This window comes from Oreochromis aureus, linkage group 10, assembly GCF_013358895.1.
Source record: "Oreochromis aureus strain Israel breed Guangdong linkage group 10, ZZ_aureus, whole genome shotgun sequence".
In the NCBI taxonomy this organism is placed as follows: Eukaryota; Metazoa; Chordata; class Actinopteri; order Cichliformes; family Cichlidae; genus Oreochromis; species Oreochromis aureus.
In genome coordinates, this window is record NC_052951.1 from 20,869,934 (window position 1) to 20,896,040 (window position 26,107).

A 26,107-nucleotide genomic window follows, 5' to 3' on the forward strand; every position below is an offset into this window, starting at 1 on the left:
TGATGACACCTTCAAAGTACAACCATTCAAACACAGATACAGCAATAAATTGTCCCACGTACAGTACGTCATCCAATGGGGCTTCGATCACTTTACAGAGAGAGAGAGAGAGAGCACGTCTAAAAACACATGAACAGCATTACCTATATACAGAGGACACAGTAACAGTCAGAGGTTGGCCCAGGATGGATCGAGCTCTGTTGGTGGGAGTGAAGTGCACAATGAAAAGCTCATTCATCTGACGGAGAACGACAAATAACTGCAACAAGGAGTAATGGTGCGACAGTTTCCCGAAGGAAATACCCAAATCTCAGCTGACCTCTTACATTTATGCTCATTCAAAAGTGAAACCTCGAAGAGAACATCTGCCTGCCCGGTGATTCCTAGCACAAATCTCTCTCTGCTGGTAGTAGAGTTGTAGCTGTGGTGAGACTGGTTTTTACATAGCCAGCAGTTACAGTTGCAATTTTTTTTGTTAGAAATCACCAGCCTGTGCACCTCCAGCTTTTTGGAGAACTTTGCTTCAGACTCACTTTGACAGATTCCACATCTGATGACTTGGGGCTTTCTTTTTCCCCCCGTTTTTTGCGTTTTTCAGCAGATGAGTGAACCTAGAGCCACCTTAAAATGATGTGATGTTGTACAGACACGGTCACAATAACACTCATTGCTAAGTTAGTACAAGCTACCAGCTCGATAGAGATGTGTAACCTCTAACCGAGGAACATGACCCTGTTTATCTCTATGGGAAGGCATGTGCACACAAACACACATACAGTACATGTACATAGAACGGACACAACCAATAAAAAAAACGACTTCATACCCAATCGATTATTGCCCCTTTCGACTGTACATCCCAGCAATGATTTTAGGTTTTTGTGCAGCAGAGCATTGTCCCCTCTTTGAAGGTTTGTGCTATATATATTTTTATATATATCATCTGACTGTGAGTCTAACTCGACCTTGGATCTCCTAGAAAATCCACATTAACATTTAATGTCTCATTAGAGCCTCCCTGTCTCTGGCTGTCCGAATTAATCTGCGCGCCGTTGCTGCGGGCTTTGCTCGGGCCGTGATCGACAGACATTACCCTCAGCTGCTTTCCACTGCTGTCGTTCACTTGACGCTCCAGACTGACCTTTAGCTGTCCTGTCCATAAACGTTCCACTCTACATTAATAACTTGCTTCTCAGTGGCTGTCTTTAAATCCTCCCAGTGGAGGTGAGACTTCTACCCTCATCCAGTTTTTTTTTTTTTTAAATTTTATTATTTTTGGGGGGTGGGTAGGGTGGGGGTGATAAGGACTTGACAGGAGGCTAATTTTGGACAGGACAAATGCTCAGGACAGGGAGGATATCATACAGCTGGGAGTTGGACCATTTCTGATTGCTAGATTGAAATTCACCTAATGTCAACTCACCTCTGTGTGGCTCTCAGTGCATTTTTCACAACTTTTAGAGCAGTTCAGTTGTTAACAGAACAGCTTAGAAAACAAGAGGAAAAAAAAATCAACAGTATTCTGTACAGAAATCTCATGTGGACATACAGGAACTGTGACACTACAGCAGAAAAAGGCTTCTAACCGGGCTACAAATGGGTGTATAATGAGATTGCATGATATTGCACGGCTGTAGAAGAGGGCAAAAAACCCCAAAAAACGAAACGAAACACAGTGTGTACATCACGTCCCCAAGTAGCGGAGGTTTGTTTACATCCAAATGTGATGCCTGGGTCTGGCTCAGTGCTTTCATCAGTTAGTTCCAGTGCAGTAACACGTTGGTACCTGGCAACACATTAATGACATCAGGTACCAAAAGAGAAACACACGCAGTAGCACACCCTACACAGCTCCACGTCCATCCACAATCACACAAGCGTGCCAATTGTTTTACGCCCGATTCTCTCTGTGAAATTGGCAATTAAGAACAAATGGAGCTCATAAAAAGACTCAAATGGATGCGTGGATGCAGCACGCTGAAATGTAGAAAAAGGAACGCACGCACGCGCAGACACACATTCACACGCACGCATTCAAATCAATAACTTCTGACATCAGGTGATGGATGGATGACACGTTACCGGGAACCAATCGGAACAAGATGCTAAAAATCACCTACACAGAAATACACCCTTGGCAAAGGTCACATAGAGTAAAGTGCCAGCAAACGATCCAATCAGAGAAAGAGCGTGTGTCCTCCAAGTTTGATTCAGCTGAGGGATGGAGAGAGATGCGGGTAAGCCTTTATACAGGAAATTATCAGTATGAGGGGGTGAGGGGCGGGGGGGAAATGGCAAAAGAGCTTCTGCACTTCCAACGAGCTGTCAGTCCTCATAGTGTCATCACAGGTCGTAATTGCCATTTGAACTGGCAAATCAAGCAGAGGATGAGTGGGACTAATGCAGAGCCTCTGGTGCCCCAGCACTATAGATTCAAAGACAGAGAGATCAGTAGCCACATGGAGAGAGGAGAGGAGATTAGAGGGTCAGGTGACATGGAAACTGACATCAGCGTTTCATCTTCTATCCATCCTCTGGTCCTTCTCTCTCCTTCGTCCTCTCCCCTCCCTTTTTTCTTCCTCTCTGCCCTCTTCTTTCTTTCCCCTGCGCTGGATTTTGGTTCTGGATTTGCGTTTGCTGCCGACTCTTTCTCTCTGTCTCTTTCCTCTCGCCTTCTCTCTCCCAGCTTTGCTGCCATGGTTACAACATCATCCCCTACATGAAGTGCATCTGCAGAGGACGGGGTGGTGGGGGGGTGAGAGACACGCAAGAGTAATTTAGTTCAACAAAACAGCTCATCAAGTGTTCAGGCATCTATTGACAAGCGTATTAGCTGTCGCAGTGCCAAGAAAACAGCACCTCGGAACGGTGATTGTTCAGTAAGCAATTATATTACTCTGTTATGTTTTGAATAATTGGTCAAAATATACTTGATCGTTTGTGCTCCCAAGAGTCTTGTAACCTTTGCAGCTGATGATTGCTCGCAGTGAACATTTTTTTTTTTTTCACGCTTCCTGGTCAATTTTTAAATTACCTGACAACATGACTCATCATTGAGATTCTTGATGGAGCCACTACTTGAACATTGCTAATCACTCCTAGAGAAACAGCTATGAACGAGTTTCCTCTGTTATTCCCGAGGACATGAAGAGACACAGATTCAGTGTTTGTACCAAAGCAATATTCTGCCCGTGTTGTTTCTGTGCTGGTACACATCGGTTTAAGATGTGCAATGCAGCCCGTTAATGTGCTGAAATCATTTAAATAGCTCCTATTACTTCCCAGTTTTCTCCTTTATCTGTTTCTGCTTCAATAATCTGCTTTTCTCAGAAGCTACGCAGTGAAAACCATAAATGTTAGAGCTGTCCAATATTTGCAGATGATTTAGTTTGGGCAGTTTCTCCATCCACACACCCTCCTTATTACCTACTAAACATTTTCTTTTTTTATTGGTCATGTTTGTAATAGCATTGCTGCTGCTTCAACAAGGCAGTTTTTTTTCCTACTGTATTGTGACTGCTTTCAAAATTGCTCTGCGTGGTGTCAGATTATCTGTAATTGGTCAAGTGTGAGGAGAAAGAAAAATACAAAAAAAGCACCCAGACAAGCTGCATGTTTGATTTATGGTTTACAAAGGAATGCACAGCTTGACAACTGCACTTATTTTCTGACATGTGATTTGCATGTGAACACTGATACTTCTTCAGAAGTTGGATAGTGCACCTTAGCATTAAGAGCAGAAACAAAAGAAAAAAAATACAAAAAAAAACCAAAACAGCACACCAATAACCCTAAAGACAATCACTTAACATTTTCTCTCTTATTTGATGCCAAGTTGTGGAATTGTGGGGGCATTACTTGCTGGATAATTTGGAGTCAGATTTGCTGTTCCCCTACATTTCTAGACTTTATGCCAAGCTAACCAGCAGCCCCAGCCTGCTCCTTTAACTACATCGATGTAGCCACAAAACAGCTGGGATGCTGTGTATATATAGGATATACTTCATTGGTGACTGACTTCACTGTTGAGGAATTTCCCATTTCTTTGCATTGAGAAACTCTTGGGTGGCTCTTACAGTATGCTATGGATCATTTGCACAGGGAAGTCAGATCTGCAATCTGAGAGAGTATAGAGAAAGTATAGCTCTGCGCACTTTAGAATTCATGCTACTACTTCTATCTGCAGTTACATCATCACTAAACACTAGTGACCTGATTCCACTGGTAGCCAGTTCATCTCGGTTTCACCTGTCGAAATATTTCATAACTGTGCAGCCTCTTTTTCTGACATAGTCTAATCTGGCCTTCCTGTTTTTGAGTGTAACCAGTGGTTTGCACCTTTTTGCAAAAAGTCTATATTTCCATTCATGAAGCCATCGCTTGATTATAGACCTTGACAGTGATGCACCTATGTCCAATACCTATGCGTTGTTAACTCAGTTAGATTCTGAAGTTGTTTTTCTTAACCATGGATATGATTATAATCATTATAATTCTGTCGATAATTCTGTTTACTAATCTTCAGTGTTCTTTCAGGTGTTTTGTTGTTGCTAAGCTGGTGAATTCATGGTTTTTAAGAATGTACCAGGTTTTTGCCGTCTCTCTGATTGCTTTATTTTTTGGGGGGGGGGGCTAATGATGACGTCCCTCACTTGCACTGCCATCTCCTTGGGCCTCATATTTAAAGTTGGAGTGAAAAATCAACACTTTCAATCATCTTCAGATGTCGTGTCTTCAAAGCTTGTCCAAGAACAAAGAAGTAGGCATCACCGGGCATGAAACAGTAAACTGTCCAATTAATGCGAAGCCTCTGAAAATGTGAGAATATCTATAAAAATTGCTGTAATTCCTAAAAAAGTTTGTCAAATTTTTGTGTTAAATCCCTTGAATTAAAGCTGAAAGTCTACACTTCAATCACATCATGATTGGTTGATTTAAAATCCACTGTGGTGGTGTACAGAGGCAAAACTACTAAACTTGTGTCTTTGTGCAACACAACTGCGTACTACCATTGTACTACTTGAGATGATCCCATTAGTGCCCATATGCTATGCTCTTGTCCCTATGCACTTGTACACTCTCTGGCATGTTCATTAACATTTCTGCTTGTTTTTGTGAGTGCTGATGTTACCTGTGTTCCTGGGATGGGTCCAAAAGGATTGGTGGGTCTCAGGACAGGCTGGTTATACATGACAGGCTGTGGGGGCATCATGGGAACGCCCCCCATCTGATGATTCATCTGAGGAGGGAGCTTCTCAGAGCACAGGTGAGAGCAGGCAGGGAAGGAGAAGAGTATGAGGGAGCGAAAGAGGTGGGGAGTATACAGACCAATGTGAACGGAGACAAAACAATAAAAATAAATAATCTCTGATTGCAAGACTGGAAGTTGTTCTTTACCATTCCATACACAGGCACTTGGGGTGTCGTCATAGGAAAAGCCACTGGTGCTGGAGCCTGTACAGAAAAACAGGGAGGGGCGTAATGCATAATACTTTTTAATAGTGACCAAAAGAAATAAATTAAAATTAACCCTGATTCTGTTCATTTCTAATCTGTCAAAGATGTACCTCAAAGAAAGTCATGTTTTGTTTTTGTTTTTTAATGCCAAATAAATATTCCCATTTATTCAGCTTTTACAAGATCTTGGGAAACAAAATCAGCTTTAATGTTTAACACAATTGAATCGAGATGACACCACAAGGGAAAAAAGGACAGTTCTAAGACAGCACAATAAGGAAAATGATTAAGAAAGCAAAGCAGTGCAGTTCTGGAGGATGTCGTGGACAAAAAGAGGAGCGAAGGAAAGGTGGGCTGAAGAAACTTACATAGCCAGTATAGATCATCCCATTCTGTCGAGTTAAAGGAAAGAGAGAAAAGAAAAACAGTTAAAGACCTCTAAAACAGTTCCGCATACCACAATCACAGCCATGCCCGTTCTCTATCTCCAAACAGGCAGAGAAGATAAAGCGGAACTTTTTGCACTTTCCTCATGTTATAATCATCTACTTTCCATTCAAGGCGTGCGACCATCTTTCCAAACCATTTGCTGAGAAAATGAGCAGTTTGAGTTGAGAGGTCAATCAGTGCAAAATTAAAAGGATGAAACCAGACTGAATTGAAGAGACGTGTAGATAATTGGCATGGAGCACAAAAGGCACAGACACATTTGGGAGCTCCTTCAAAAGTACTGATGCATTGAAAGACCTGGATACAGCCTCGCTGCCAATCTTCTCAGTGGTCACTTGGTCTCTTCCACATGACCACAATTATTAGACATCTATAAAGACTTTTGTGAGAAAAATCCAACTGCGCGCAATGTCAGTTTTTATCATTATCTTAAAAAAGCTGAGGCTTCGGGGTTCCAGTTTTTTAAAAACTCAGAAGCGCCTCGAAAAATCTGTTTTATTTTCATTACCTTATCACATTGTATTGTCTACCAGCCAGTAGGGAAACACTAATGAGCAATGAAGCAACTGACTAAACAGCATGGAAGTCAGAAACTTTTTCAGTTTCTTGGCCATTGCGCTGGAGCAAACCCATCCATTTAGAAATTCGCCTAGGATCCCTCGTCCACTTATAGATAGCTCTGGTTTACAGAAATTTATATGTGAAATTATGTTTTAATCCGAAATTAACCAACCATACTAAGTGGAGACTGGAGAAACTGTCAATAAAACAGAAAGCTTCACATCCATACTGTCTTGAGAAGACATCTAATCAGGCAGCAGAAGTGGAAAAAAAGTGTCAGAGGGACTGTAAGTGCAGCGCAGTGCCACAGGACCTTGATGAGACAAGCACAAAATCTTGCAGGTAATTAAAAAGTAATTGTAGAATTTATTTTACCATCTGAGGAACGGGCATGGGTGCAGGTGCCATGGGATGGGTGGTGTGAGTCCAGTTGGTGCTGGTGCACATGGTCTTCGATTGCCAGCCGCTACCACCTGTTGGCTTCTTCTCTACCAGCTGACTCCACTGGAGCTCTGGCCTGATGCACAAAAACACACACGATCTAACACGTGCATTTACAGGTGCACAGATGATGCAAAAATCATTGAACTGCGTGAGAGAGCCGACAGCAGTCGTCTGCCTGCGGCTCGGCTTTTGATGTAAGGCAAACCCACTCACTTTTTAGCTGGCGTCCCCCCAAACTGCAGGTCTGGGAGAAGAAATGAAACAAAAATAAACATAGCATCAGTTGAAAGGGAGACACACAGCACGAGTGGTAAACAGGGAAAAAGTGAAGAGAAAATTTGCACATTTTGTACTCACTGCCAACAAGGTTGGCTAAGGATGAGTCCAAATCATTGGGCAGCATCTTCCCAGAGTGCAACGGGGCTCCAGGACTGTGAATTTGAGTGGGTGGGGATGGCTTTAGCAAGTCACCTGATGTCCACAGGTAACCATGGTAACGTGAAAAGAGAGGAAATGAGTCAAAAAGCATGAAGAAGCTAGCCGTCATTGTCAAAGCATAACATGCTTTAAGCGTGTGCTTGTTTGTTTGTGTGTGCATGTGTGTGTGTGTGTGTGTGTGTGTGTGTGTGTGTTTGAGGTAGTGAGTGGGAATTTACTCTCATGCTTCATTGTATGTTAACATGATTATGTGTACTGTGTGCGTGCGTGCGTAGTCCCACCTCCCCAGGCGTTGTTGTTGTTGGGCACAGTGTGTGTGGTCTGGATGGGGGTGAAGTTAGGCTGCAGGGTGAACAGCTCACTAGTCAGGTTTGGCACACTGCAGGAAGGAAAATGGAGTGGAAAGCACAGTTTTTTTCCTCACGTTATTCTAAAAATGTAAAGGCTAAAGGCTTTCATCTAAAGAGGTAGGGTAACTGGACAAAATATCAGGATAAGATCAAGGCAATAGACCTGTGACATTTAACTAATATAAAAAACACTTTTTTAGCAGGATAGATAGAAGGCACTTTTTTTCTTTGTAGAAACTATATATAAGCGCAGACAATACACTCACTGGTTGTTGATGGGTACAATAGGTGAGTTAGAGAAGAGATCTGTGGCCCCTCCGCTGCTGTTGGCACTGCCCACTGATTGGGTGCTAGGTGACACGTTAGGTGTCTGAATGTCGATCACTTTGTGACCGTCCTCCTAGACAGAATACATCAACACAATATAGATGATTATGGTTAGTATAATACACACAAGGTTCACTTTGCTAGTACTATGTCAGACTCTTTTTTTGCCTTCGGAGCTTCCTTAATCCTTATGAGCAGTGATTCAACAAGGTGCTGGACATTTTCCTCAAAGGATTTTGTCTATGTTGACATGGTAGCAGATTTGTCAGCTGCACATCTAGTGATATTACTTGTTCCACCACATCCCAAAGGTGGTCTATTGGATTGAGATCTGGTGACTACGGAGGCCATTTGAGTGCAGTGAACTCATTGTCATGTTCAAGAAGCCAGTTGGAGTTGCTGGTAGGAACAGCCATCAAAAGTTGGGTACACTGCAGTCATAAATACTCAGGCAGGCTGTGGTGTTTAAACAATACCCAGTGGATGGAAAACATCCCACACATCCCTACACCACCACCAACCTGAACCATCCATATAGGCAGGATGGATCCATGGTTTTATGAGACCAGATCAGATCAAATCTTCTTTTGTCCAAAATCGATTAAGCTTGTCCCCAAAGCTGGATGTGTTATGCTCTTCTGCATACCATGGTTGTAACGAGTGTTTTTTTTTAAATTACTGCTGTCTTCCTATCAGCTTGAAGCAGTCTGGTCATTCTCTTCTAACATCAACAAGGCATTTTCTCCCAGAGAACTGCATCTTGCTGGATATTTTCTCTTTTTCTCTGTAACCCTAGAGATGGTTGTGTGGGAAAATCCCAGTAGATTGCAGCCCGTCTGGCACTAACAACCATGCTACATGCAAAGTCTCCTCACCTTTCTTCGAATTCTTCGAATGAAAGACCAGGATGGTTTGTTTGAGATGAAAACTCCACTGCAGGAGTGCAGTATGTAGACCGAGAGTTCATTTCTATTCTGTGTGCAGCTCTGTACGCTACAGAGAGACAGCGTATTTCACTGTACTGCAGAATTAATGCACTTGTCTATTCAACTTTAACAACAGTGTGGAGGGCAGAAAGTCTTAAGACACTGATGTCTACATGGTTCACACACGTGAACGGATTTCAGAGTGTTTTACTAGCATAGAAGAAAAAAGAACAGTTAATCTTTGGAAAAACTAAAAGCACTGGCAATCATATTGTGGTTGAATCCCTGCAATAGTTCTGGCATGTGGTATGCATAAACTGTACAAACCTGTCCACAGTATATGCAAATGACTCACCTTGTGTTGCTGCAGTCGGTTGTCCTCCGTCTTGTCTTCCATACGGCTGAGAGAGATCCCCGTGCTGGAGAGAGATGACACTGCACTGGACAAGGTGCTGGATCTTAAGGTAAGACACACACGCGCAAACACACACAGGATTCACACGTCTCTTTAAATTTCTTTTTCTTTAAAAAATTTTTTTTTTTACTGAAATCCAGCTCTTTGATACTTTTTAACAACACCATGTAAAGCTGAAAAAAAACTCTCTTAGTTATCTGGGCACCATCACCCACGGCTGAAATGTTTCAAAGTAGTGATCAGAAACAAACTTTGAGTAAAATTTGATTCTAAGTATCAGTTAAGCACAGCATATGATGCATGTAGGTAAAATGCAAGTTTTATGTTGGCTATAAGAGAAACTAAAAATCTGGCAGTAGTAAAATTCACGGTGGCAGATCAGCAGTACACCATGGTTGCTGTAGTGCTAATACTGGTAGCAGTAAGAGAAAGAACAGCTGTAGCAGAAGTAATAGTTTTAAAAGTAGCATTAAGTGAGTGGTGCAGCAGGCCTGAGGTGCCTGTTTGTGATCTGATCATACCTGCTGGCGGTGGAGAGGTCCTTCAGCTTCCTGCCTTCCAGAGAGGCTAGATGCTGCTCCAGAGCCTCCAGGAGAGAGCTGGGAGCCTGAGGGGGGTGGGGTTCAGCAGATTACAACCATGGCCAAGTAGGCAAATTGGGGCACTTAGCTTGCTTTTCCCTCCTCTCCTCACTTCTCATTTCATCTCTCTCTCAAACACACACACAAAGCAGCAGCAAAATTTAGACATCACCCTCAAATTCACTATCTACTCTACGACAGCTCTTTGTTCTGTTTTTTTTTTTTTTTTTCATTTGGTTTCATCAGGTTTGGTTGGCCAGCATGCACACGTTAGCTTTGGATCATGCAAGCGAGTCCACAGCAGGACTGACAGGTCGGGACAGAGCAGAGCATCATCGCTGCGGGGCTCCAGCCTCGAAACACAACAAACACGTCTCTGAACCATCTAACGAGCCCATGCAGAGGCCAGCAGTGCACAAATGCTCTCGTAAACACACACACTTACACACGCATACACGGAAAGAAAATCACTATCCAAAATTTAAGAGTTAACTTGTGGATTCCACAGTCAGATTCATGTGTTAGTGGTTTGATTGGCTGAGGAAGTAATCACTGGAGCTAAGCACCAAAACTGTGTCCCGCTGGAAGCCAAGGAAGTTAACTCAGTCAAATGTAAACATCTGGTGAAAAAACCAGGTATACACATCGAACAGCTGGCCTGCACTCATTACTGGAAAACAAAAAGGATGGATGGGTTCATTTGGACCACATGTGATACCACAGTTTTCACCCAGAGCTTTACATTTCAGCACCAGAGAACACAAGGCAAACACAACAGGCAAAGAAAAGATTTCTCATATACTTATTTTAAGGGGGAAAGAGAGTAAAATGCGAATTCTGGGCATCCTTCTTCAGAGAAATCTAGAATATGCTAAAAGTTTAAAATTAAAACAGACACATATCTAGAGCTTAGTAAAGGCATGGTTCACTATGTTGTTGAATAAGGGCATATAAGGTCTTCATAAGCACTACAAACATGACATAAATGTAGAAAAGAAAAAGAAAAAACAACTTTTTTCCATTTAAGTTTTTTTTTTGTCACATTGTTAAAATCCAATGAAAAGGATAAGCTGTATTCAAGGACCATAGCATAGTATGCAGTACTTATGATGGCATTATGTACACCTATCCAAGTCATATTTGCAGAAACCTATTTAACAAAAACCATTCGCTGCTCTCCCCACAGCTAATACAAAGGGACATAATCTGTTCATGAAGTGATGTGAACACTGCTTAGATGGACAAAAGCCTATTTCATAAAGTTGTGCTGACTTTTTTTTGTATGATAAGCCTTTGAGTCAACAGACAAGCTTTGATATTTACACTGGGAAAATGCCTGAAAGACTGCCGGAAAAAATTCTGACATATTATATGCCCCAGTCACGGACATCTAAAATTAATCTGAAAAAAAAAGAGAGAGAGAGAGACTGAAAACTTTTGTGGCTGTGCTGCATAAAAACTGATTTAAAAAAATCTTACCTTAGAGTAAAATTTGTTCTGCAAGGATTCAGATAGGAAAACATGACTAAAAATTGTCAGGGGGGGGGGAAATGCTGCTTTCAGGCTAGTTGCATGTGTCCTCTCTATTCTTGATTCAGACAGAAAAGGAGACAAAGTGAAGGAGTTAAGGAGAGTGAAGAAGAGAGGAGGAGGACGGGCAGCTGCAGTGTGGGCAGGTCTGTAGGGTGAGTAGGGAACGGGAGCGTTTAGAATGAAGCATTATGGGACTGACTTTGACGGATTTATACACTGGTTGACTGACTGGTTGATTGACTGATTGAGATGAGATGTAGACTGACCTGTGTGAGATCGGGGCTGTCGCCCTGATCTATCCCAACTCGCTGTGTCACAAAAAAAGGAAGGAGGGATAGGGGGAGGGAGGAGGGAGGCAAAATAAAAATAAAACCAAATGTAACAATAAATCAGGGAATAACCAAAAAAGAAAAAAAAAACCCAACAGACCACATAGTAATAAAAAATAAAGGGAAGAGGCGTGTTGAAGGAAGAAGAGGAAGAGGAGGAGGAGGGAGAAAGAAGAATCAAACCCAAGCATTCATTACTTCATGCAGTGGCTGTAAAGGAAAACAAAGAAAAGACAACAGAGGAGGAGGGCGCATGCACACGCATACAAACACCTATATATATATATATATACACACACACACACACACACAGTACATGTACACACACACTTATAAATACACACACGATGAGATCTGGTTGGAAATGAAAGCTGAGCACAACGACTGATTGAACAGGCAGGGCACAGAGGGCAGACAACAGGTCATGTGACTGCAAGATAAGAAACATCCAAAAGGAAGACACTCAACTAATGTTGACTTTGAACAGAAAGAAGAAGGGGAGGGGGAGCACAGATGACACACAAACAGACAAACACATTTTGTTAGACAGGTAAAATGAATGGGTCCTTAAAGTCAACGTTAGTCTTTCTTTCTTTTTCCTTTTTTTTCCTTCTTTCTTTGGGATCAAGTGGCTGCATCCCAAACCTTCTTCCAAATGGGAAAGAAACCAAGCAGCGAGGCAGCTTTTGAAGATGTACACGATTATGCTGCGCAGTCTACAGATCATAAAACTGTTTATATTTACTGTGAAGCCCAGCAAGAGCTGTTAACTGAGTAACAGCCATTTAAAAATAAAAGAAACTTCTGTTTATTAAAAAAAAAGAAATAGGGTGGAAATTAAGCTATCAGAACAGGAGAAAGAGATAGTGATAGAAAAAGAGCTTGCTTGGGCATGCAGTGCAGGCATGTGAACAGGCAGCACACGAGGGGTCTCTCAACTGGAAGCTCTACATGAGTGTCTCTCTGATAGCCTATAAGACTCTGGCGTTAATGACTGCCTTGAAGTAAACCCCTCCCTAGGCCAGGGCAAGAGAGGGACAGAAACAGGAGAAGATCTAGTGCAAAAAAGAGACTTGGAAGATTAAAGAGAAGAAGCTCCCGGAGGCTGATCTGCGGTCAGTTTAAGTCTGAGAATATTGACCGTAAATCAGTTCCCGGGATAACAGAAGTCTGGAGCAAATCTCAACAGGTTCAAGTGCGCTTTTCTGCAGATTAAATTTCTCCTGAGTGACAGGACGAAATGAGAAAGGAGCATTTAATATATTTATATGAAATCAGAGAGGAAGGAAGGCCGTTGAGATTCGCTCCAAATAGATATCCCATCGTCTTTACAGGTGTTTAACTCCATCGAAGAGCGGCAGGACAAACGGACGTTACCTCCGCCACTTTGAGAAACTCGGACAGTTTGGTCATCCTGTTGAGGAAGGTCTTGTAGATCTCCAAAGCTTCTTTGCACTGGTTCTTCTTCATGTCAAAGTATTTCTCTGCGTGCCAGAAGACGAGAAACAGCTTAAGAAACAGAATTTACTTTGACCCGCAGCAGTGTATGCTGTAAAAAACAACTTTTAAAAATCAATCTGGTACTGATTTTCCCTGTTAGGCCTGTCCAATTCTTGTCCATGCAGGATGAAATTAATTTTCATTAAGACTCCCACTTACAATAAAATCATAGAGTCTGATGGTCTCTTATCAGACCCTCACACCTCACTGGCTTAATAATTAATGGAAGAAAAGAAGTTGATCATTACACAGTGGTCCTTAATTGAACTCTGGAAGACAGTGGGAGGAAAAATTGATTTTCTCTAAAGAAGGATTAAGTGGAGTTGGATGGAGTCACAGTCTTGTGATCTTGACATCAGAGGAAAATTACAACATAAATATAGAACGGACTAAAGATAGATGAACTCTGGATCTGCCGTGTCGTGCGTACCCAACATGTTGATGACGCCTTCGTTATAAGCGGCAAACAACCGTATGGAGTCTTTAAACAGCAACATGAAGGCTGTGTTGATCACTCCGTTCGTCAGCTCGTTGGAGTTTGGCTGGACGATAGGAGGAACGAACGAGAGATGAGATATTGAAGTGACAGCTACAATTGCTTACATTAAAGGGTTTGGAGCGATTAAGGCAGATGCTTACCTGGAAATCCAGCAGTGCATCCAGCTGGTTCTGAATGATGGGCAAAGTCTTAATCAGCTTCTCTGTGTTCATGGTGCGCATCACACCATCAGCCCTAAGAATCACACAAGAGAACACACGCAGAACTCATCAAGCCTGTAGAGGAAGTGATGTACGTGCACTGAAAATCAAGAGTATGTAACTTCCTCCTCTGTGGTCTTCCTCCTTTCCTCTTACCTGGCCAGCTTCATTTTCAGTATCAAACATAGCCCTCCTTTGCACATTCAAACAGTCTCTGCCTCGCTTCTCTAACTTTATCTCCAAACTGGTCATCCTGAGCTGTCTCGCTGATGTATTCATTTCTGATCTGGTCCATTTTGGTCACTCCCAGTGAAAATCTGAGCATCTTCATCTCTGCCTCTGGTCTTTTTGTTAGTGCCGTCTCTAAACCATACATCATAGCAGGTCTCAATACAGTCTTGCACAGCTGCCTTTTCACCCTGCTATCCTTCTGTCACAAATCACCCTGACACTCATCTCTACCCACTCCACCCTGCCTACACTCTCTCCTCTTTGCCTCTTTTGTCCACAATCCATTGCTTTGGATGGTTGGCCCCAGATGTTTAAACTCATTTGCCTTAACTATCTGTACTCCTTACAGCTTCAGCTTTACAACTGTTGGAGCATACCTCCACCTCTCCAGGCTCTCTTCCAACTCCTCCCTACTCTCACTACAGGTCACACTATCATCTGCAAACGCTATAATCCACTGAAAGTCCTGCCTGACCTCATCTAACCCTGATGTAATCCCACTCTGACCTCCCCACTGAAAAATGTAAAAATGTCCTCACGCATGTCCTAAACCAACCTCACATTAATCCTTTGTTGGTTCAATACTTGTAATTGTTTTCCTTTCTTTGGTCTGTTATGACCAGTAGCTTATAATTACAGTGATTTAAGATTGCAGTTATGATATGCTGACTCTAATACAGCATTTTAGCATCAAAGGCTGTTCAATTTCTTGCTCAACATTTTTGTTCTAGAATATCACTAATAGCAACTCTAAGCTTTTATTACTCAAAGGCTCAGTTCATCTACTCTCTGTGCCCTTTTAGCTGCTGTCTCTTTAAGGTCCTACTCTCTTCTGATTGGCTGCCCATATGCAAACAAAACTGTTGCTCGGTAGCCCCGCCCTCTCATCTCAAACATAGGCACAAGACCACTTGACACAAAAATAGAAACCATTTTGAACACATTGTTTTTACAAGACATGCATTTGCCACATGGGGCTGCAATGACTACTTGTTAACATAAATGTGCATTTAAGGAAAAATAGAAAATATATTTACTGTTTCTACTATATAGGTAAAGCAGAGGATAAAAAACAGGTGAAGTGCTACAAGCAAGAGTATCCTACCCTCTCTTCATTTTTGTGAAGTCCACCGCTGCTAGTCTGTAAGACATGGCTTTTTCATTCAGGTAGCGGCTGTAGCGTCTGATGAAAGTTGACATGTTATACCCTGTAGGGCAGAGAGAGGGTGCTGCAGTTAGAGATTGATCAGCTTGACCAAATTTCACATTAGATTAAGAAGCTACACTTATTTTAATTAAAAATATAGTCGCTTCTTTGTGACCAACCTGCATTTCCAGTGCTCATGATTTACCTTACTTTATTTATTTATCTAGTTTTCCTTTTGAATATATAATTAAAAAGTCACCAAGCATGTTTTTTCAATTTTCCGCAGCCTTTGTAACAAACAAAGGGTACAGTCATCGGTAGGTTTTTCAGATTTGGTCCATCTGAGCGGCAGCTTATTGATAGCGCTACCGAGGCAGTGAGAGTCCGACATAAAGTCATTTTGTTAGATGTACAGCACTGCTGAGTCTACAAAGAGCCAAATGGCATTAAATCACCTTGTAGTGCAGCCTTATCTAGAAAGTTGTTGAGGTTGAAGAGTGTATTCCTGGAGGCAAGGTACTGCATCAATCTCTGAAGGAAAAAGAACAGAAGAATGAGTTAGTGATTTCTCTCTTTCTGTGGCCTGTCAGTATCAAGTTAAGGCCAAACTGCCACATGGGCAGCGTGTATGTACACAAACGTTGCAGCTTTAGCAGCATTTTTCAGATGGTAATTGTGCTGGCTTGGGTGACGCAGGTAACATCTGACAAAAGAAGTTCTTCTTTTTGCAAAGTTACATTTAAAAGTAATAAAATGTGCCTTCCAGTGACAAATAATTTTAGTTATAAATTCTAGCTAGCTGCAACTTTCGAGGGAGAAGAATGAAGCCAAGTTGCTAAAAACTGTGATGCTGAAATGGGCGCTTGAGGCTGTCTAAAAAAAGTTAGTGAGTCCCAGATGATTTAAACATACCCAGCTTTATGTAAGAAATTAATAGTTTTTTTCTTTTGACCAACTATACTGGAATTGGATTTTTATATAAATTAATAATTATAATTAGTTTAAAGGTTTTAAAGTAAAGGGCACGGCTGATTGTACGACCCAAGTAGCTTAAGTACCAGCTGTCTGCTAAGCATTACCTCACCTAATTTGAATCACTACAGTTGAACTCTGTTATTGTTTCGGTGCCTTTTTAATGCAGTAGTGTGTGCTTTCTGTGTGTTTTCAGTGAATTAATATCTGGTGTTATTGTATTTGTATGTTATCAATAATTAGCATATCTGTGGCATCTTACTGTAAAGATCATAGGATATGTATGTATTTGTGTATCTACCCTACCTATGATTATATATGAATGAAACCTTGCACAAACATTGTCACATGTACAGCGATTTTTAGCATCTATATGTTTTTTAAAAGATTTATTATAAATCACAGTTCTTTTGATTTTCATATTCACCACCTCCCTGCAAATGTGACGTTATATTCTCCATTTGTGTTTGTTTCACTTGTCTCGTTCCACATACGTTGCTCGTACGTAACTTAAAGGTCACCAAAGTTTGTATCTGTGACAGACTTTTTGTTCATGTCACCACGGAAACACGGAAGAAGAATTTGAAAAAGCACCACAGACCTGGCATTCTGTGTTTGCACTTTGCTAAGGCCTCAGTCATGCAGGTCTAGGAAAACTGTATTCCCTGAGCAGTTGGCAAGTGGTTTGCAAAAAGGGTAAATGCTAAAAGGATTGGTTCTTATAGAGGGCTTTTCTACTCTACTGGAGCACTCAAAGCACTTTATACAACATGCTTTATTCATCCATTCATACAAGGACTTTTTTTCTGCACCTGAGTGCTTTCTAGCTAACACTGGAGCTGCCAGAGATTGAACCGCCAACCTTTCAATTATCTTGTTCTACCTTCTGAGCTACAGCCACCTCGTGGTGCTGCACCAAAAACCTTCTTGTGATTGCTTTGTTTGCTAGCAGGCTTCAACAGCTGCCTATATATTTTGCACATATTTTACTGCCATGCTTTACAGCTTCTCCACCACTCAGTGAGTAATTGTCGAGTGTTTATAGATGACTGCTGTCAACGCTGAGATCGCTGAGAATCTTTTCTTGTTGACCAAAGCGTTCGTAACCCCTGTATACCTCTTTGCTCCCAATTTCATCCAACAATCTCCAGCAACCGCTCACCAAATGGTCAGGCACAACACATTTCTCTTTAGTAACCAGTGGTTGCTATCAGCAGAGCAGTCTCTAACCTGCACGTGGCCAAATTCTAAGCTAGTCAGCATTAGCTGCTAACTTAGCAATTGGCGCTTGTTCAAAGTTGCATCTGATCTAAAAAACACAACAACTGCAACACAAAAGCAGATTTAAGGCTGCAAAAATTACACCACTCCGCATTTAATCATCAGTTATTATTAATCTCTGGCTCTCTTCCACAGTGTGTCTTTGTCCTGTCTTCCTCCCCTCACCCCTAACCAGTCGTGGTAGATGGCCGCCTCTCCCTGAGCCTGGTTCTGTCGAGGTTTCTTCATGTTAAAAGGGAGTTTTTGCTTCCCGCTGTCGCATCATATCGTTGTTGGGTTTTTTTCCTGTTGTCTTTGCATTATTGTAGGGTCTTGACCTTACAATAAAAAATCACCTTGAGGCCACTGTTGTTGTGATTTGGTGCTAGAAATTGAAAACAACAAACTTTAAAGCCAGTGGGTGACATTACTATGTCTACAACAATGTCTAATATACAGTCTATGGGTTTGACTAGCATCTTATAGTAGCCAGTGTTACCAAACTTGGGTATATTAGCTATCGCTGTGTAACTCACTTTCTTGTTTCACTGAACGTTTGCCCCGTCTTTATTTGAAAGCTCTTGCCCTACTTTTTTTTTTGCCTTTTACTAATTTCACAGCCAAGAAGGAAACAGTGAAATAATCGTCCTGAAACTGTATGAAACACACTGACATCCTTGAAAACTGTATCAGCATTCATAAACATGTCCGGGCTTGATGTCGTTTGTCTAGGTCGAGTTACCCAGGGAAGGAAAAAAAGCAGATTACCTTTCCTGTAACAACTGAAAGCAGGCAGACAATTAAGTGCTCAATGGAGAAAAAAAGCAGCCTCTGGAAAAAGCTAATGATGTAACATGTATTTGTTTAGTTTATTTGAGTCGTGGTTGCCAGGGTGGATCAGGTCGGCCAGCTCGCTGTGGTGTTTTAACATTAAGAGCTGACTCATACGACTTTTCCTTGATCTAGCGTTCACAATCTGCCCTCACTACCAATACAAAACAACCCCTTCTTTCCTTAAGTGATATCCCATTTGTAGCAAACCCATTCCAGCATCCAGTTTTTAAAAGGATCACATCACATTAAGCAAGCTTTGATGCCAATTCAGAGGCCTGTAAACACGCAGTCTTTCTGACCAGGGTGAAAACCAGTGAGGAAAAAGCCAGGCTAAAAACGCCCAATTTAAACAACCCTGACAAATTTTTAAAACATCATGTCACTGCTCATGTCACTGAAAGCTTTGTTGCTCACATGCTCTGAAAGGGTCATCATCCCCGGAGTAATCGTTGCCACGGCACTTCTATCTAGTCTCAGAACCTCATCATTTAACATGTTTGATGTTTTTTGGTCGCTGCTCTCGTAGGGCGAGCAGTGGAGCGCGGCGATTTGTCATACTGGCCATTGAAATGTCAGCAGAATATTTCATCTGTCCTTGCTGGACACATGGAAGACACCGTTTCAAAGAATCTCACTGAGGGTGCGTTGGAGAGAAATCTCTACAAACCTACAAATCTCTACAACGTATTTAGGATTGATCAAAACACCAGCAAGCTCAGAGTCTCTCTCGTGCTCGTTCGACTGTACAGGAAATGGTTTGATCGTCATCTTTTGCTGCCTAGTGACAAATTGTGTAATTAATTGATAACATAACACTCCCACACACAGGAGTCACTGATAATGAGAGGTTATTTGGTGCCTTTTTCTATTGGAAGAGCAATACTGATAAATAGATGAATACGCTTTTCTACATTTTTATTTAGAGCTTAAGCAGAGTCGTTTTGGCCTTTCAAGTCACGACCCACCACTCAGGAAATGTTGACCTCAAAAAAAAACAGTGAGACGGATCATTTTAGAAGCACCACAGTGCATTTAAGATCTCTTTAAAACAAGCGTTTTCTGTCAGGATGACAAATAATTTTCCTGTTGTCACAAGATCAGAGGGGACAAACATCCTCCAAATTTCCCCGGGCATCCATACGTCGATGCGGGTTGACTCACCTCATTGCCGTACATCATGAGGTGGTGTGTGGTGATGAGCGCTTTAAAAACCACAATCCAGCTGTTGCTAGTTGTGCGCTCCAGCAGTGTGTCTGCCAGGTGGGGGATGCTGACGTTCAGCTCATTGGTGCAGTGGATCAGGTCTGGAGGAGACAAAAAAAGATGAACCATGAAACAATCTGGAGAAAAGTGTGAAAGCAACGTGAAGGAACACACAAATAAACTCCAACCCCGCCTGTTCACTTACTGTAAGTCATTGTGAATAAAAGCAACAGCTGCTGATGGAGTGAACAACCACACTGACTGAAGTCATATTGACCGGTGCATTTATCTTGCCTCGATGAACAAATTTGATTAATGATATCGATGATTGATATGGTCTCTATAGATGGATGTATCTCCAAATGCACATCTGAGACTGTAATTCAGCAACGCTGCCAGCCTCCTCTACAAAAATGTCAATAAAATATCAACTCAGAAGATGGAAAGGTACATTGCAAGGTCGATTCCATTCCCGCGTAATCAACTTAAGCGACACATATTTTATTTAGGAAAAAAAACAAAAAACTGTCAGATGAATGGAGTGATGATGAATATTGACTGTGAGTTTTCTTCCTGAGCATCTTTGTTAGCGATGATGGACTAAAACAGATGACCCCCACCCAACAGTTAACATCCCAGAGTCGCATCTAGAATGTAAATCGGCCGTTCAAAGCAAATGTGGAACACGTTTCAAAAAAGGGAAAAACAGCTCGGTGCTGTATGTCAGACTCAAAGGTCTGGCAATCGACAGGCCGAGTGTGTGCTCGCATGTGTGTGTTCACATCTGAGAACTGGCAGGGTAACAGAGGAGTAGGGTTTTTGTTTGTGCTCAGTCTTGTAGATACAACAAAAATAATTAAATCGAGATAAGAAGTGTTGCTGGGATGGGTTGCAGGAATGTTGCCCTACATTCTTTAAGGAACTGGGCTCAGAAGCAAAATGCAGAGTATGTTTGGCATCTGTTGAAGCACAAAGACTTGCAGGCTTCTAGTAAAATGGTGCAAACATGCCCCGTGTTTTACACAGTGCATTACAGACTGCATAGCCTACAGATCCACTAATGTGATTCTGAAATGTTCAATTACTGTAAAGGAAAGGTTGTTAAAGTCTTCAGGGACAGATTTTCTTATCTTGACTTGGGGCATTTCTACAGTAAAAAACCTTTTTATAAACAGACTATACACAGTGCATTCATAATATATAGCTCATGCTATTTGCTCAGTGACATTTATCAGCAAGCTGGAGATTTTTTTCCTGGATAAACAATCTGCATCAAATTCTCAGTGATGCTGTTAAAAGTGAGATTGTGCAGGCTGCTTAAAGGCCAGCTGGTAACAGGGTCTCAGCTAATACTGGTAAAACACACACTGGGACCAAAAGTGATAAACAGACAGAAGAAATGAATCTAAAATGTTACCAGATGAGATGAGAAATGTGAAATCAAGACGATCCGCGGTTTCACTTGAATTTGGAAACAAGACACCAGCAACAAAAGTGTGTCGCACAATTATAATGAAAGGAACTAAATTAAAGAGTCCCTAGTGCAATCAGAGAAAACCACTGTAGTCACAGGCAGACGGGGAGAGCATCTGTGTGCTGAGATACTGAGAAAGCTGTTTGGTTTCTGAGATCTGCTTCTTTCTTCTTCTTTTTTTTTCAGGATCAGAGGTTATCAGTGTTTTGTTTTGAAAGCTTGATGAGGTTTTCTGCAGCTTCTGAAACGCTGGATACCAAAGAGTCCCGGTTCGCACCCTGATTAACTGTTGAATGCATGTCGAAACACACCCGAAGCAACAGCGACCTGCTTCAGCTGATGCTTCCATCCAGCTCAGCTTAGTCTTATTTTATTTTATTTTCGAGTGCAAAAGCCTCAGCGGGAACAGCACAGCCAATAATAAGTGTAAAAGTATTGATTATAGGTCGTCCCCTCATCCAGCTTGGCCTACAATGAATTATGATCGCAGCCAAGACTGTCAGACTCTCAACTCTGCTGCGTTAATGTCATGACATTTGGTCTCCTGCTTTAGGGCCAAATATAAGCCAAAGGTCTGTCCACTCCCTACATCTGAAAGCAGAAAATGTAACATGCACAGGAAGCAGTAAAATCAGCACAAGAAACAATTCCCAAACTAACACATATTGAATAGATATATGTATATATACGCAACAATAAAAACCTCAATTCCTCCTTTAAAATCCTTGTTTAATGTCTGCCTCTTGCATTCCATGTCTAAATTAGGACCATTTCTCTGAAGCCCTGTATGTTTGCTTTTATGTTCACGGGCTTTTAAACTGCAGTGACTAGAGCTTCTAGTAGTTTTATGTGACACTTGAATAAAAACGATGTAAGATGAGGCGACAGAGTGGAAAAATAACTGCATATTTGCCTCATATTTAGAGTTAGTTGGGCTCAAAAGCAGAGCTTGAAGAAGGATGATCCTAGGAAATTCAGAAACAACTCAATATAAAAAAACAAACATCTATATCAAGCTGTAACTAAACAGCAGACAAGGTCAAAGGTCTACACTGCCTGTGAGTAGCCAGTAACTAATTCACAGGAGGTTTAGTGATATTTAACTTTTAGTAGCGTAATTACTACATTTCCATGTCCCAATCTGTTTGTTCCTTTGGGTGACAATTCATCAGCTGGGATTTAACCATCGATGTGTGGCTGTGCAAATAGCCAGAGGGATGTGTTGATGATGATGAAGTATTGATTGCACGATTGCCAGCTGGGATTATTGATAAGCCGAAATCCACACAGGAAAAAATCCAGATAAAGAACACAAAAAGAAGTGAGATTTATGATGCAAGCGTGCAAAGGTTTGCACGATTACACGACAACATGGCGCTAAATTTAAGACACCAGTAATACTGGTTAGGATCAAATGTAAGAGCAGAGTTTTAAAGTATGCATGACTGAAGGGATTTGTGCTCATAAAGAGATTTACTTTAAATGCAATAAAAACTTTTTTTCCCTTCCATGTGTTTTAAGGCCTTGGCGTTAAAAAAGAAAAAAAAAGTGAATATCATTCAGAGCGTGTAATTGAACTACAAGATGTCAGAGTAAGCATGTGTGTGCGAGGAGGGGGGATTCGTGTATATTACTCTTCTGTTTGACCGCCTGCGCTGCTGAGCCCCGTCATCCGTTGTATTTTTGCTCATCTGTCGTCACTTCTTCCTCTTTCTCGCTGCTGCCTTTCACTAAATCCAGCCGAGAGGCCAAAAGCGAAGAACATCGGAGCAAAAAAGGCAGATAATTATTCTCGACACAATTAGCTTCTTTTTGAATAGATCTACAACGTGATGCTACAGCATTTCAGCAGTGACGCACAAGCAAAGAAATCATACAGTGAATACCACTGCTGACTGTTCTCTGGGGGCAGAAGGTAATTTTTGGCCTGATTACTCTTCTACTATGTCATTACCCTGTGTTTGTGTGTGTGTGTCATTCTCATTATTTGCAGTGGGTCGTTAAAGATGAACATTTGCCACTGAAGTCACCTACCACAGCGGCAAGGTCATGACCCCGTGAGAGGGGGGAAAAAAAGGAGGCCTGGGTTTGGTCACTCTGAATAGATTTATTGTGTGTAGCATTTACTCTATGCTGTGCCTGCTGTGGTGGATCAATAACAACTAGAGTGTATTTTAACTCTGCTTATCAAACTAACCTCAGATGATTTTAACGGATTCTTTCTTTCCAATCTGAACAGTTTCTTCCCGGGAGCTCTGTATTCTTTTAGCCACACCGAGTTTTCTCCATTTGCTCGTGTCCTCCATGTAGAGAGCTTTTATAATAAGCCTTGCATTATCTGAAAATACAAACCAAATGTCTGCCGTTTTCTCATGACCTGAGTTTACCACGCAGTTGCATTGACGGTTGAACAAAGAGACCTGAGATTGCACGCAGTCCTGTACAGCTGACTCATCAGAAGCTCCTTGAGAGCAGTTGTGTTCACCGCCTTTTCTTTTCATTCTTTATTCACTTCCCCACCAAGGTCCTCTCAGCCAAATTAAGGCTCAGGCCCACTGACCGCCTGATGACAAACACACTTCCTTCCTGGATCGCCTCCTTAACCTTAAAAGTGTGCCCTAATGCGAATGAGAGAGAGAGAGAGTGCTGGATGTTGGCTTAGAAGAGGCTCTCTAGCTGGAAATAGAAAGTATTTTATTGTGGCATCTATTAGAACAGCTGCATCTGAATGGCTTCAGTACAAAATTGCTTATTTAACTAAAAAATGGGATTCATACTTCCATGGGAGTGAATCAAAACCATGAAGCGGGAGTGAATCAAATCTACAAAGGAGTCGTATCAATGTGGAAAAGGAGAATAAACCACCTTCACCAGAATAAACTGACCGACTCTGAGAGAAACTTCTCTGCCCTTGTGAGTCGTGACAAAAACTGTTTTATAATCCACTTGACAGATGGACATTTGTCATGTAAATGCTCTGGTTCTATTTTAAGATTTTCTGCTCTCACCCTTGAGTTAAGTGACATTTACTAGTTTCTGAGATACACCCACTCGTGGCGGGCGCTGAAGGTGGATGACCTTCTGCCGTTTAATATCTGCAGGGGTGCAATGTTCTCATAAAACTGTGGCGTCTGTGGCGAGCACAATAACAAACCAGCACCGGTGCCGGTCTCTTGATGCACTTGTGGCGATACTTAACGTGGAGCCATCAGTAGGTTTGATTCTCTTCTACTTTTTTTTCCAGGGATGTGTGAAACTGTATAGCGTAAAATATCAGCCTCACAAAGGGAATACAGCAACACTACCACCAAAAACCTTAATAATTAACACTGAGCGCCTGCCACCATTGAGGTAAGATTAATATGAAATCAAAGCAGCAGGAATTACTCTAGAGTCACAAAAGGGCTCATTCATCGTAAATGCTCCGAGAAACCTGCTTCTGAGCCCCCACTGGGTGTTTCCTGCTTCTTCTTCTTTTTTTTAGTGAGGCAGCCCTCTTTAGATATATTACGCTGAAACGCCTGGTGGCATATCTTGTAAGGGAGCCCAAAATCCCCAGTTGTACCCTCTGCTGTGGACATGACCAATCCACTGCCAAACTTGCCGGCTGACCGACTGACTGGGTTGGTGGGTGTGTAGCTGGATGACTGGCTGTTTGGCCATTTGCCTCATGGTCTCTCTCTGACTGATTTATCCACATTTCCTCCAGATTCACTGTCTTGCTGTCTGTCTGCCTGCATGTGAGTGTGACTGGCAGTGGCATTGATCACCCATGCTCCCTATTGATCATGTCAAGTAATTATAGTGAGGCAGAAAAGCCACCTAACCTAACAGCCACCTAATAATCACTGATGCAATCCACATGTGAGAAATCCTCTTTATCACTGTGTGCATCATTGCTACTGATTGCATAGATAATTAGCTGGGGAGTGGAAAAAGTGCACTGCTCTTCTTAAAACCTCTACAGTGTCCTCAGCACCTTTAGGACTGACCAGCAGCGCGTTTATCAACGAGAATGCATGGCAGGAAAATGTTGCACAATAACGCACATTCTGTACTGAAGAGTCTCCAAGGGACATAGTGCTGCTGCTGCTCCCTGATAGTGGCATTAATAATGGATAGGCCTACACTGTAAAGCGACTGGTTGCAATATGATTAGCTTATACCAGAGTGGCCTATTTCCCCTGAATGACATGCACAGATAGTGCCTGGCTGCTTGCCCCTCTCTCGCCTTATATTAAAAAAAGAGAGACGAAGAAGATCTCCGCTTGCTCTGATGGTCAGTGGTGGAGCCTGTGTGCGCTCGGCTGCTGCGTAAATCACGTTTTAATCTAAGGGAATGTAACGGTGCCTAATTAAAGAGGCTGCAAACATAAGCGGGCCGGATGAGAGAGAGAGGTGGTGGGAGGAGGGGAGGAGGAGGGGGGCGTAATGCTGTTTATACAAGCTACCCTTTGTGAGGAAAAAGATGCTGGTCGCTTGATGCATGCAGGCAGGCAGGCTGGCTATCTATACAGTAAGCAGTGATGGTATGCTTAACCTACAGTCAAGGTGTTTCTTCTTGGGTCCGCTGACTTCGTGCGTCGTGGCCTTGCAGACGGCTTTGCTGATGGCAGACCCGGTCATGCTGTGCTGTGCGGCGGCGATCCGGTCGGTCAAAGACTGTCCCGACATGTTACGGAGGAGGAGGAGGAGGAGGCGGCGGCGGTGGTGGTGGTGGAGGAGGAGGGTGAGGAGGCAGGCGGAGGAGTGATGGTCGAGTCCGGGTGGGGGGAACCGGGGAGGACGATCAAAATGTCTTTAGCGGCAGGGAAGAGGGGGAGGAGGAGGAGGGTAGTGCCCTCTGTGAGAATCGGCCGGAGGAGGAAGAAGAGGAGGAGAGGAGGAGGAGGAGGAGGAGGTGGTGGTAGAGGACAGCAGCGTACACGGACGAGGATCCGGTGGGAGAATTCATGCGGCGGCCAAATAAAGCGTTA

General features: G+C 42.3%; 1 protein-coding gene across 1 annotated transcript; it reads right to left on the minus strand.

Annotated features, from left to right (window-relative positions):
- LOC116319700 (phosphatidylinositol-binding clathrin assembly protein-like) lies at window positions 1-25,836 on the minus strand. The gene is made up of 19 exons (XM_031739114.2): window positions 25,676-25,836; window positions 19,616-19,758; window positions 15,844-15,919; window positions 15,347-15,449; window positions 13,951-14,044; window positions 13,742-13,853; window positions 13,189-13,295; window positions 11,749-11,790; window positions 9,890-9,975; window positions 9,309-9,411; window positions 7,967-8,100; window positions 7,632-7,729; window positions 7,270-7,383; window positions 7,126-7,156; window positions 6,844-6,985; window positions 5,826-5,849; window positions 5,398-5,454; window positions 5,132-5,251; window positions 1-2,730 (listed from the first exon to the last, which is right to left on the minus strand). Exons 1-19 carry the CDS (start codon window positions 25,803-25,805, stop codon window positions 2,716-2,718), a joined length of 1,731 nt encoding a protein of 576 aa, XP_031594974.2. The 5' UTR covers window positions 25,806-25,836; the 3' UTR covers window positions 1-2,715.
- Between the last annotated feature and the right edge of the window lie 271 nt (window positions 25,837-26,107).

Coding starts and splice junctions, on each gene's coding strand:
- LOC116319700 (XM_031739114.2), bottom strand. CDS start 25,805: ATGTCGGGACAGTCTTTGACCGACCGGATCGCCGCCGCACAGCACAGC. Junction 11,791..13,188: donor AGTTTCTCAAAGTGGCGGAG/GTAACGTCCGTT, acceptor TTTGTGACACAG/CGAGTTGGGATAGATCAGGG. Junction 7,730..7,966: donor ATTGTACCCATCAACAACCA/GTGAGTGTATTG, acceptor TCCTTCCTGCAG/TGTGCCAAACCTGACTAGTG.